Genomic DNA, 13,407 nt, shown 5'->3' with positions numbered 1-13,407 from the left:
ACAGAGGGCTTTCTATTTAAAAAAAAAAACTCAAAAAAAATTTAGTAGATCCAGAGATTAGCCTCTAGCACCTCATAAACTCAAAATTTACCTCATTATTGTATTAGTGGCTATGGATTTAAATTGCATGTTCCAGAATATTCAAAGAAATGACATCACATAGGTAATAACCTAAGCAAGATTATGGAGATATTTATTGTTATATAAGATTGTATAACTAGAATTTTATACGGTTTATGGTTAATGTGTTTTGTAAAATTACATTATAATTATGTCTCTATGGTTGAATCGAAAAAGAAAACGGTATATTAACTTTTGTTAGTTGTATAATTGTTATATTTCCCTTCATTCGATTTTAGTTACGGTGTTACAGTAATACATTTTTTTTGAAACTCGGATTATGAAACAAAGTCTATTTGGGTTGGACTTGCTTCTTTAACCGTAAAACTAACAGCACCAGAATATAAATCTGACGTCAAACATCTGCAGTTTTTTGTTTTTCTCAAAAGTTCCTTTGGTGTTTTTAGCTGCTGTTTCCTTACCCGTATTTTCTGTTGCGAGTATTTCCTCTGCTGCTTGAACATCTCATTGGTCTGGTTGTCTCGCTCGAGGCTCGCTCGCGGCTCGCTGTCGCGCTGCAGTCGCTTCGCGTCCAGCGTGAGCCGGCTGCTCACCATGCTGTCGAGCCTGTCTTCACAGGATTGACGTATGTGCTCCTGGGGAGATAGGTTCTGATGTCATATGCTTCCATTATTCATTTATATACGATAGGTACTAGCTGACGCCGCGCGTTTTCACTCGCGTGGAATACGGAATAATATGTATATGCTATAGCCTTCCTGTAGCTCAAAAAAGAGCCGTGATAGCTCAGTGGATATGACCTCTGCCTCTGATTCCGGAGGGCGTGGGTTCGAATCCGGTCCGGAGCATGCACCTCCAACTTTTCAGTTGTGTGCATGTTAAGAAATTAAATATCACGTGTCTCAAAAAACGGTGAAGGAAAACATCGTGAGGAAACCGGCATACCAAAAAAATTTCTTAATTCTCTGCGTGTGTGACGTCTGCCAATTCGCATTGGGCCAGCGTGGTGGACTAATTGCTCTAACTCCTCTCATTCTGAGAGGAGACTCGAGCTCAGCAGTGAGCCGAATATGGGTTGAGAATGATGATGATAGCCTTCCTTGATAAATGGGCTATCTGACCAATCTAGTCCGGTTAAACACTTTACGATTAAAATTGAAAATATAGTAAAATAGATAGTTTGAGAACCAATAAAAAGAACTTATGTTTGTTGTGTTTTATTAATTATACCTTCTCGTACTTTATCTACAACATTCTCCTCATGGATAAGATGTTTGGGTAGCAATAATATTTTATATCGCTGATTTAGAGGAACATTATTTAAATGTATTTTTAATTAGAATGTTTTTTTTTCTTCTTTACAAGTTAGCCCTTGACTACAATCTCACCTGGAGGTGGAAAAAAATTAACACCCCTTTCGGTTTCTACACCACATCGTACCGTTAAATCGCTTGGTGGTACGTCTTTGCCGGTAGGGTGGTAACTAGCCACAGCCGAAGCCTCCCACCAGCCAGAGCGGGACCAACTAAGAAAACCTCAATCGGCCTAGCCGGGGATCGAACCCAGGACCTCCGTCTTGTAAATCCACTGCGCATACCACTGCGCAACGAAGGCCGTCAAACGAAATAATTAGCAAGATAAATTCTTTAACGATTAATTAGCTTAGAAACCTCAGATTTTATCTCCAAAGATAGAAACAATTCACAGCAGATGTCTACACGGTCCCACGGGAAATCATTTAAGGAACCCTAACGAAGAGTTACTTCACAAATTTCGTCAAAAGATATAATTAATACGCAGCTTCCTCTTTGTTTATACATTAATTAAAAGAAGAGAAAAGGACGGTTTATTTAGACGAAAATACAAGCAAAGAGATTGGCGTCCATGTCTTTGCATTAATTTTAGACAAACAACCTTTCACGGAAATACCAGAAGATTATAATTCTGAATGACAGGCTAAATGAATGTACCAACAAAGTAAGGTTTGAAGGAAAAATATGAAAGCTATCTAGTGTCCACGGAACCAACCGTAGGTACTTTGAAACGTTTAATTACCCCTTGGCAGCAGTATTGTTTGTACTAGATGAATTTCAGAATGTTTTGTTTAGTAATTATAACAAAAGAAAAGGACATAAGTGTATCCCGACTGTTTTATACAAGTAGTCGTAAATAGTTAAACTTAAAATTAAATCTACGAGGGTTCCAAAGCGCCTTGGTCCGAGAAGAGCCCCTCAGCCAAGACTCATTTTGTTTATCATCATTTAACAATATTTAATTAATTTAAAGAATTGAATAAAACGTACATCGTGGACTTTCTGTCGAGTCTGGGCAAATAAAAGCAAAACCAATAATAAAATTCACTATTATAAAGAATTAATAAAATATGATAAATTACCTTAATAATCTTATGATCTTGGTACAGCTTCCTGATGCACTTGAAGAAGAAGACAAAGCTCATTCCGGAGAGGATCAGGCAGAAGATGATCAGGATCACTTTGATGTGTGTTTGGTGGATCATTGACTCGGTTGTGTGCTGCGTGAATGAAGAACACTTATCAGTCAAAGTAATAGTCGACTTGTTTAGCGACTTGATTGCTAACTATGGGCCTTATAAGAAAGCTCAGAGTCACACAACGGACGATGGAACTAGCTATGTTAGGAGTATCTCTGCGTGATCGAATCAGAAATGAGGAGATCCGCAGAAGAACCAAAGTCACCGATATAGTTTAACGAGTTGCGAAGCTGAAGTGGCAATGGGCGGGGCACATAGTTCGAAGAGCCGATAGACGTTGGGGTCCCAATTGGCTGCTGGAATGGCGACCCAGCACTAAAAAAAGCAGTGTTGGTCGACCTCTCACCAGGAGGACTGACGACATCAAGCGAGTCGCTGAGATTCGCTGAATGATGTTTGAATTGTTGTTGTTGAAGCCCCTACAAAACTGCAGTGGACCTTTAACGGCTGTTAAGATGATGATGAAGATGTCAATTAATTAAAACTTTCCTGTGTGATAAGGGCGTCAACATATTGCTTTGGCAACTTGTGGCACCTCTCACAACAAAACCCAAAAATGTATTACTGAGCATCATCATCATCATCATCAACAGCCTGTATTACCACACACGATCTTACGCCTTCCTCATCCAGCCACTTCCCACTACCTTCTTGATGTCGTCGGACCATCTAGCTGGAGGGCGACTTACACTGCGCTTGCTGGTACGCGATCTCCACTTCAGAACATGCCTGCCCAAGCGGCCATCTGTTCTACAACAGATATGGCCACTTCAGTTTGCTAATCCTTTGGGCTACATCAATTATTTTTGTTCTCCTACGGATTTCCTCGTTCCGGATTTTGTCCTTCAGAGCTTTACTGAGCGTACCCATACCCATAAAGGCCGCTTAGTACACTTGATTGTCTAATTACCGACAGACTTGAAAGTGCTTGTACTCGTATAGACATTAAACTCACCAGACATTTGTCCGGTTCCTCGTCTGCCTTGAGTCTGCAGTTGGCGTAGTCGTTACACTTCAGATCGATGGCGATGCAAGTGTTGTCTTCGCAGTCGAATTCCGTGTCTTCCACGCACTTTTCTATAAAAAAAACAATTCGGTTGAGATTTAATATTTTACTAAACTAATAAGAACTAATAATTCAGCTATCCTGTTTTGTATTTTGGTATTTCTTATTAGTCTAATAAAATAAACATCAAATCAACTGACAAAATGTAATTTACCTACTATATGATATCGACCAGTAGGTACTGGATTACATTTGGTACATAGAATCTCAATTTAGTGTAATATGTCAACTACGAGTAACATACGTCGATGACAGTGAATTAGCCTGCAGAAAGACTGAATTAACAATATTGATGAAATTTTCGTGTGTTTGAGTTGGGTTCTGTATCTTTTATGCTTCAATATAAAATCTCAGCGCAGATTTAGGAAGTCAGTAGTGTTACACTCCGTGCCTCGGATTTCTTGTTTAGCTTCGTTCTGGTCATTATCATCTAATTGTAATCGTTAAAAAATCATTATTACCCTAATGTACAAAGTCAGGTCTATTGGCTACAACATAACTGAGATTGCATATCTCACGATTATGGGTGTTCTTGGCGTTTAAGAAACCACATCCTCCACACATGCGTGGGAAATACAACAACAGGTGAACGCGGGTAATGTATCCTTGTAATCATTATTAAATACGCTGGGTGGTTACCGGAGTTAGCCATCTAGCCGTAGGCTGATAATGATAATGATCACTAACCGTTGTTATTAGGGTTGAGTGTCCGGAAGGCGGTGAAGGTGGCGTTGATCTTGACCACCCCGCTCCTGGCCGCGTAGAGGCGCACGTGCATGACGTTGCCCTGGTCCGCGCTGTCGCTGTCCTTGCTGCTGTCCTTGGTGGTCACCGGGTTGGCCACCGAGCCGCAGTAGTGGACCAACCTGGGCAAATAAATTATCTTAACCTGAACAGAATCAAGACTAGGAGCCGCCGCAGAAATAGCTGAAACCATAAGTGACGCAAGTATACCTCTCTGACTGAGAGTAACATTTTTGTGGAGACCCTTGGACCATGGAGTCGCAATGCCAAAAAAAACACTGAATCATCTCACCGCGGCTTGTCACCTTGACTGGTGACAGTAACCTGAACAAATAAACTTACACTTTGAAGTGTAAGGAAGTGTCTTGTAAATAACCTGTCAAACATGTGAGCTGAAGAACTAGGCCCAGTTTGGAAAATAGTTCAAACGTTATCGAAAATCACTACCAAGTGGTAGTGATTTTCAAAGTTTGAACTAGTGTCGTGTAGTGGATCATCTGCTTCTTCCTTCTGGGCCTTTTGTGCACTTGGTCATGTGATTGGCGTGGGTCCTTCGGTGTAGGTCCCCGCTGGGTTTACTCCATCTAACCAGCTCGCTCCAAAAGCTTAGCAGGCCGCCCAGGTCGCCGATAGCCTTATGGAGTATCGCTGAGGAACCAATGTAGGTTGCTCGTTGCTCCGTTATACTACTGCAGGGACTCATGTTTTGAAACATACATCGAATACAATAGCTACTGGGCTAATCGGTGGTCAGTGATCGTTAATGGAACATGTAGGTTGACCATGAACTTTCTGACTAGCTTTTAGTACCTCCTGGACGACTTTTTTTTTTCTTTTTTTATGCTATATAGGCTAGCGTTTGACTATAATTAAGCCTGATGGAAAGCTACTAAAAAAAAAGTAAAAGACTACATTAATGCAGTCTAAGCTGGAGCGCGCTTACCTAGAAGATGCCTATTCACTCTTGTTTTGAAGGTGTTCAAATTATAGGTGTCAGGAAGCACAAACGCCGGAAAAACGCCACATTTTTGCTGTACGTTCTTTGACAGAAAGCCCATATGTATGAGATTTTTTTATCATTTTCCTTCAGAGTTAACAAAACACTGAGTAGCATTTCATAGTACATGTGCTATGCTATGTTTAGTTTACCAGTGAAAACTGCATGAGAATCGGAGAAAAATCAATTTATACTTATATGCCTTCTTTAAATATTGAATTGCGTTTAAAAAGAGTTTTTCAAGTATATTTTACTTCGATAAACTCTTTGTGAATGTAGCACACGCTTAAAATAAATAAAAAGAAAAATAAAAACATACAAACTTTTTTTCTTATTCACAGTTTCTATTCTACATTGTCCATGGTACAAAAGTGACCGTGAGACCCTTATTATATACCAAATTCAAAAGGGTGCAGGCATATTTTTTGAATAACGTTAGGAAGTTTTATTCAATATTGCGCGTTATTTAAGGGTAGGTAAAATAAAATCCGCTCGGAGAATAGGGGACGCGTGGAGCATACTTGAGCGACCTTTTCTTTGGAGCGTAACGATGTAGCGGCGTATAGCGGTAAAGCAAAAGAGATGCAAAATGTTCTACAGTAACGCAATGAATATGTTATAACAATCAGTATGTTTCATCGGACGTTGCAATAATGTCTACTGATATAGTTTTATTACGTTTGGAAGTAAGTTTAGCTTTAACTGTTGGACTCCTAATAATTTAAGGAAGCGTTTCAGTTATGACGTTCCTTTAATTACCACACACAAACGCGTTTGTGCTTTCAGTTTAAAAAATCTCGGAAAATATCAGTTAGTACTTGACGACGGAGAGAATGACTTGAGCAGTGAAGAAGATTTTTTGACGTCAAGGCATCCCTTTATACCTGCACCCAGAGTCACAAAGTTTGACAGCCTCCGTGGCGCAGTGGTATGCGCGGTGGATTTACAAAACGGAGGTCCTGGGTTCGATTCCCGGCTGGGCAGATTGAGATTTTCTTAATTTGTCCAGGTCTGGCTGGTGGGAGGCTTCGGCCGCGGCTAGTTACCACCCTACCGGCAAGGACGTACCGCCAAGCGATTTACCGTTCCGGTACGATGCCGTGTAGAAACCGAAAGGGGTGTGGATTTTCATCCTCCTCCTTACAATTTAGCCCGCTTCCATCTAAGACTACATCATCACTTACCATCAGGTGAGATTGTAGTCAAGGACTAACTTGTAAAGAATAAAAAAAAAAAAAAACAAGCCTCTGGGACACCTCAAGATTTAAGGCAATCACGAAAATGTTCACAGCAACACGTCGTCCCGTCGTCGCCCTGTCCATGTTCTGACCCTGTAACCAGCGACCGTTATTGTATCACTAGGTATTACATACTTTTCATCAAACTCCAGCACACTCCCGAACACTTGCACGAAGTTCTCTTCACACTCGTTGGGCTGCGCCACGGAGTACGTCGTGAAGTTGAGGTAGATCTGAAACAAAGAATACTTTTAATTTGTCTTTATACCGTAACCGACGAACATCATCTTTCTCCTTTTTTTTCCACAGTTGAGCTCTTTCTCCTTCAGAATGAGAGGGGATAGGCCTTAGTCTACCACGCTGGCCCGATGCGCATTGGCAGACTTCACATACCTAGAGAATTAAGAAAATTCTCAGGTATGCAGGCAATGTTTTTCCTTCACCGTTTGAGACACGTGATATTTAATTTCTTAAAATGTACATAACTGAAAAGTTAGAGGTGTATGCTCCAGACCAGATTCGAGTTTACGCCCTCCGAATCGAAGGCAGAGAGATATCCACTGGGCTATCACATCTCTCTGACGAACATACCTATATCCAACGGATTGATGGTTTAAGGGATAGGAAACCATGACCTCTATGTGTTGAGTGCTGCCCTAAACTGTGGATTCCATCCATACTTCCAAAAAATTACGGCTACTCTTTCATGATTCACACTACACATACCTACAGAATGACAGTTTACGTTTCATATATGTATGGGTGCTCGTTGGATTACTGTTGTACCCAATTCTAAAAATCTACGACCGACGACTACGAAATTCGTAAGAAGAAAACTTAAAAATTTAAAAGAAATTAAGACATATTTGAACCTTATGTCCCTCCGGTACGTCTATCCTCCAGAGGAAGTCCAGCGCTTGGTTGGCCGACTTCTCTTTGCAGTCTTTGTCCATGTAGTCAGATTCTATCCTGCCGTACTTGCCTTCCAATACTTTGTAGCACGACTCAGGGATGCTGACTGAAACAAATTATATTACTAGTAGAATAATCTTTTACATTCATTATCAACCCATATACGGCTCACTGTTGAGCTCGACTCCCCTCTCCGAATGAGTAGGGTTAGGCCAATAGACCACCACCTTGGCCCAATGCGGATTGGCAGACTTTACACACGCAGAGAATTAAGAAGATTCGCACCCACACTTTCCGGAATCGGAGGCAGAGTTCCTTTACATTACCTTGACTAATAACCTCCTACTAACTAATAACCTCCTTCGCGTTCTTCTCCCTACTCATCCAAAAGTGAGATCCTACTAAAGCTCACTAGTACTATGACTACTGACGTGACTACGTACGTACTACGTCAACTGACGTGTCAAAAGTGCTTCTAAACTGAGCCTACTTGAAATAAATGATTTTTGATTTTGATTTTTGATTTTGACTACCACGACAGCCTCCATAGTGCAGTGGTATGCGCGGTGGATTTAAAAGACGGAGATTCTGGTTTCGAGCCCCGTTTGGACAGATTGAGGTTTTCTTGATTAGTCTAGGGTTGGCGGGTGGGCTTCAGCTGCGGCTAGTTACCACTCCCCATGCAAAGGCGTAAGCGATTTAGCGTTCCGGTACGATGTCGTATAGAAACTGAAATAGGTGTGGATTTTCATCCTATGCCTACCAAGTTAGCCCGTTTCCATCTTAGATTGCATCATCATTTACTATCAGGTGAGATTAACTTGTAAAGAATAATAAAGAACTGTTACTATTGTTATACTATTTCAGAAATACAGTATGTTAGATTAAGTAGCTTTAGTAATTTAGCAAAAAAGTAAAGAGAATCCTACTTATTTCTTACTCTATCCGCGTTTCAAGTTTCAAATCTGGTGCAGTTACAGTGGAGCATGGCTAAGTGTTTTTTTATTCATAATGCAATTAATTTGCACATTTAATGCAACCCAAAAGGACAGAGTTTCGCGAACTAACTGCATTCACCTGATACTTCACAAGGATAAACGCTTTCGCGTAACCTATTAAAATGCAACGAATACATTTTCATATTTTAACCAAGTCTGCAAGTGAGTTTTAATGCATTCATGGCTACACAAAGTAGTAGCTTTTAAATAAACTTCATAATCTCGTGATTATAAAATAATATATGTATTTAATATACTTACATAAAGGGAGAGGTTCTAAATCGTGTAAGGTTCTAAAGCCTCTATAGCTCAACGGTAAGAGGGATGGTGGTTCGATCCCCACTCTGTTGGTCTACTGTCGTACTCACTCCTAGCACAGTCTTTCCCGACTAGTAGGAGGGCAATGGGAATATTGGTCATATTATAAAAAGATTTGGCGAATATTCTATAAAAAAAAACAATCTAAGTCTGAATGTTTTTATAAGACAGACATGACGCCAATGCATAAGTTATTTATGTATTAAGTCATATATTTATTAAACTTAAGAGACCTAAACAGCTAGTAAATTGACAACAAACAACCAACGTTTTCCCTTAGTAGCCTTTTACGACATTCACGGGAAGATATGGTGCGGCCCTATTACACCGAGAACCGCACAGTTAACTTTTGGTTAACTAGCGGACGCCCGCGACTTGGGCTGCTTGGAATTTAGTTTTTCACAAATCTCTCGGAAACCGGGATAAAAAGTAGTTTATGTATTAATCCAGGCTATAATATATCTTAATACCAAATTTCAGCTAATTCGGTTCAGTAGTTGAGGCGTGAAAGAGTAACAAACATTTATATCATCAAAATCATCAGGAAACCATGCATTTTTTCGGGATAAAACGTAGCCTATGTGTTAGTCGAGAGTAAAATCTATTTCCATTCCAAATTTTAGCTAAATCCCTTTAGTAGTTGTTGTAGTAGCGGCGTTATAGAGTAACAAACATCCAAACATTCATACAAACTTTCGCGTTTATAATATTAGTAGGAAGTAGGATTATATGCCTTTATTGAAATAATTGGTAACTTACCACTATTGGGTACGCTAAGAAAAGCTATTTGGATGCGGAAACCCTCGTATTCAATGGTGTCGTCGGAGTAGAACTTGAGCCAAGCATGAGGTCCAGACGTGGTGATCTGCCGGGGGAAGGTCTCTCCGCACAGCTTGTCCAGGAGATTGAAGTAGCCTTTATTACCATCGCGGATCTGGTGGAAACATTCAACTTCAATATGCATTCTGGTTTGATTATAATAGAACTAATTGACCTGCTCAACTTCGTTTCACTGGGTAACAAAATGCAAAATTAGTAGGTAATATAGATTTTTACGAGTCTGTTCTTTAAAGTTTTGCTACATAGATTTTTTGTCGGAAGGGACAGTTTAAAGATCCATGGAGCAATATTCTGTTTTCTTCTGATTTATTTCTATCTTCGACTGTTTTTTGGTTTTTTTTTTGTAATCGGACCGGTAACAATACCAGCTATGAATTAATTACTACACAGGTTCATGGAAGCAATCGGCTCTGCTGTCTTTTGATACAGGATAACATGAACTGTATTAAGTTTACAACTTTTCTATGCAGAATCTGCTTTTCCAATCGGTGGTAGAGTCTCTACTCAACTAGGCTTTTGTACAATACATTTGAATAGTAAAGTCTGACACTTTACTATTCAAGTAAGAAGAAGTACAAAACAATACTTACTTCCAAATAGTCATAACTGCACTCAGGGTGATCTTCTATGTGGAACATATCAACAAATGTCAGCTGTACTACTTGGTTTTCTTGACCTGAAAAACATTCTCACTTATGGAAAACTAATGATGTTAATAAACAATCTCTTAAATTCTCGGGTAAATTCCGACTAAAATTTAGGCAGAAATCAGGAAAATTTAGAATAATATTATTCTAGACTCTCCCAATTCATTGTCGCCAGTCTCAGAATGTTATTAGATTATACGCGTAAATTGTGAAAATGATTGTGTTTTTGTTAGAGATTAATTTAAATCAAATTTACTTGCACAATAAAAGTTAATTTAAAACATATCTTTGATCATATTTATCAGCTTGGATTTAACATAAATAAAGCTACTATAGTCAAAAAGTTTCATTTTACATTATTTTCTAATAATTTCATTTTTTTTTATGTTTACCGATTATAACTGAATTTCTAATGTATCGTATCTACGCTAAAGCTAACTTACGCGTACATGGTCGTTTCGTTTATATAAAATACTAGCCTGAAACTGAACCCATAAATAACTTATGGGTTCAGTTTCAGGCTAGCAAATGTTAGGCTTATAGAACCCCGTTGTTTCATTTTTATTTATTTGGTATATTATATTCTTATTTACGCGAACTAAGCTAACGATTGAATGAATGTTTAGTTTTAGTTTCGTTTTACCTTACTTACCACTTATAACTGTCGTGCAATACGTATTACTGGAATAATTTACATCCTCTTTGTCTCCGATGTGAGGATGAGAAATATAAGCTTTATCCTTTTCAAAATAAAAACTACTGCATTTATCGTGTTTATCTTCTCTTTTAACTCTCTTTTTCTTCGGTATAAAATTTGTTATAAAACTGTTTTTATTACTATTTCTTAATTTATCTACATAGTCATTATTTTTAGTTATATCTCTCTCTAACACATCTTCATCTTCCTTATAAATTTCATCGTATTTTACAAAATTATCAACTATTTCATTCTCTCTTGCCCCATAGCTATTTGTTTCGTATTTAATACTATTTACATCATTTACCCTATGATTATATACATTGGTCCTGGATTTCATATTCAGATTTTGATTATTCACTTCTTTAACTAATCCGTCTATTGGTTCCATTATGTTGTGCATACTTTTATGCTTGCTATCGTGATCAGCTGTTTGCTTCGATGTTTCGCCCATTGTGGAACAAACTGAAACAAAAGAAATAGCTCGTTTGAAAGATTTCTATCATCGTTAAGTCCAAGCCCAATGAAGGACAAGGCCTCTCTTTATCAACTCCGCCTTTATCAAATCCTATTTTTAAAATTTCAATTGAAGACTCGAACCCAGGGGCTTCAAATTATAACTAAGCAGTGGACACTCGCGACTTTGGCTAATTAGTCTAGATATAAAAAAGCAAGAACGATTATATTTGTGTATAAACTTTCCTGGGGTTAATCTCAATGATTCATAGCTTACATGTTGCTTCAAGCCATGCTAGTTGATCCGTTAAGATCCTAGATTTAAGAGAAAATAGAGTAATCTATTATCTTCTCTAATAAGTAGGTTAAGGTAAGGTTAACCCAACGTTCGTTAAGGGCTTTTACTTGGTGGAAGTACTGAACAACGTGCAAGCTATGCTCCTTTATGTTCATCTGCCGCGTTGGAGTAACCTCTTTGGCTCCCCTACTAATACGCTTCCCTGTATACGCCAAACTGTTGCATATTTTTTATACCTAAGTAATCTGCAATGTTTTTATCTACATAGTTTCTCTAAGCGAAGCATCATAAGCGTTAATTTCAAATAGTTTCCAATGCTCGGCAAAATTTACTGCCGGCATATTTATTGTACAGAAACTTTAACAATGAACCAAGCGCTTAGCATTCCTCTTCAAATAACTTCGAAATACCATTTTAAAAATCTTAACAAACAAAAAACAATATTTTATAAAAAAGTTCGTTACTTTTACAACAATTTGGACTTTCTTTTTGAATGTCTATAAATTGAAATTATTATATATTTTATCTATTAATTATAATTAATTAAGCGCAAGACTTTAATTCGTCTTATTGTTACAATGTAACTCAAAACTACATAACCGGTTTTTAAAATTCTTTTAAATTTAGTTAGCTACATGATCATCGAGTAACTCAAACTCAAAATAGACTCGTATTCTCAAGGAAACGGGAACTTACGAGATGTTATAAAGATATGTTGTTCAAAGTCAATATTGATACAATACTGTGGATCCTAGAGAATTTAAAGTAGGTATATTTTATAATAAAATTTGAAGGTGGTGCTATTTAAGGTGGAATTTGGTATGGGAAATTATTATATCCGAAAACAAAAAACCAATTTTACACGAGCAAATGAACGAAGTTCGTAATAAATTACACGTAGAGTTTATATGTAGATTCGTATCCATACCATATAGAAACAAAATACGTGTCCACAAAAATTCGATTTGCAAAAGTCTCGTTCGCTTCCGTTTCCGCCTGTCACATAAAAAGGTCCTCTCGTCAAATAACATCCTGACCTCTCACATCCGCGGTATTATTCATTTGACACCATTTTGTTATTTTCGTGGCCGATGTTAAGGGCTCGTATAGAGTAATCAAAATATTTTTAAGTTTCATAAGTTTAGTAGAATTTTATGCAAATTAAAATAGTTACTTACACTTTACTTTAGACGCAATTTTTAATAGAATGTTTTTTTCCTAGCTATGTACAGTTGAGATCGGATATGCCAAACAAAAATAGCTATTCCGTCTAACACGTGGATTGTCGATGTCTTTTAATTACAAAGTTATGGTTTATTGAAGTTTTACAGAAGCTTTACTTCGTCTAAAACAATTTTCAGGTAACACTTGTTTTCCGTGATTCACGTTAGAGCCGTGATAGCCCAGTGGATATGACCTCTGCCTCCGATTCCGGAGGGTATGGGTTCGAATCCGGTTCGGGGCATGCACCTCCAACTTTTCAGTTGTGTGCATTTTAAGAAATTAAATATCACTTGTCTCAATCAGTGAAGAAAAACATCGTGAGGAAAAACCGGTATACCAGAGTATTATCTTAATTATCTGCATGTGTTAAGTCTGCCAA

At 38.1% G+C, this 13,407-nt stretch overlaps 1 protein-coding gene across 1 annotated transcript in view; it reads right to left on the bottom strand.

Annotated features, from left to right (window-relative positions):
• The window catches only part of LOC112042994 (uncharacterized), a 186,572-nt gene that overhangs the window by 13,142 nt on the left and 160,023 nt on the right, over positions 1-13,407 (bottom strand). The window contains exons 4-12 of the mRNA XM_052888115.1: positions 11,006-11,515; positions 10,297-10,382; positions 9,626-9,800; positions 7,511-7,656; positions 6,774-6,871; positions 4,347-4,525; positions 3,549-3,670; positions 2,477-2,614; positions 543-716 (exon numbers count right to left, since the gene is read on the bottom strand). Coding sequence (XP_052744075.1) covers positions 543-716; positions 2,477-2,614; positions 3,549-3,670; positions 4,347-4,525; positions 6,774-6,871; positions 7,511-7,656; positions 9,626-9,800; positions 10,297-10,382; positions 11,006-11,515 — 1,628 coding nt within the window. The remainder of the gene's footprint in view (positions 1-542; positions 717-2,476; positions 2,615-3,548; positions 3,671-4,346; positions 4,526-6,773; positions 6,872-7,510; positions 7,657-9,625; positions 9,801-10,296; positions 10,383-11,005; positions 11,516-13,407) is intronic.

Source organism: Bicyclus anynana, chromosome 2, assembly GCF_947172395.1.
Source record: "Bicyclus anynana chromosome 2, ilBicAnyn1.1, whole genome shotgun sequence".
Classification (NCBI taxonomy): Eukaryota; Metazoa; Arthropoda; class Insecta; order Lepidoptera; family Nymphalidae; genus Bicyclus; species Bicyclus anynana.
The sequence above is the reverse complement of the archived record's forward strand: the minus strand, read 5'-3'. Positions and strand labels throughout refer to the sequence as shown.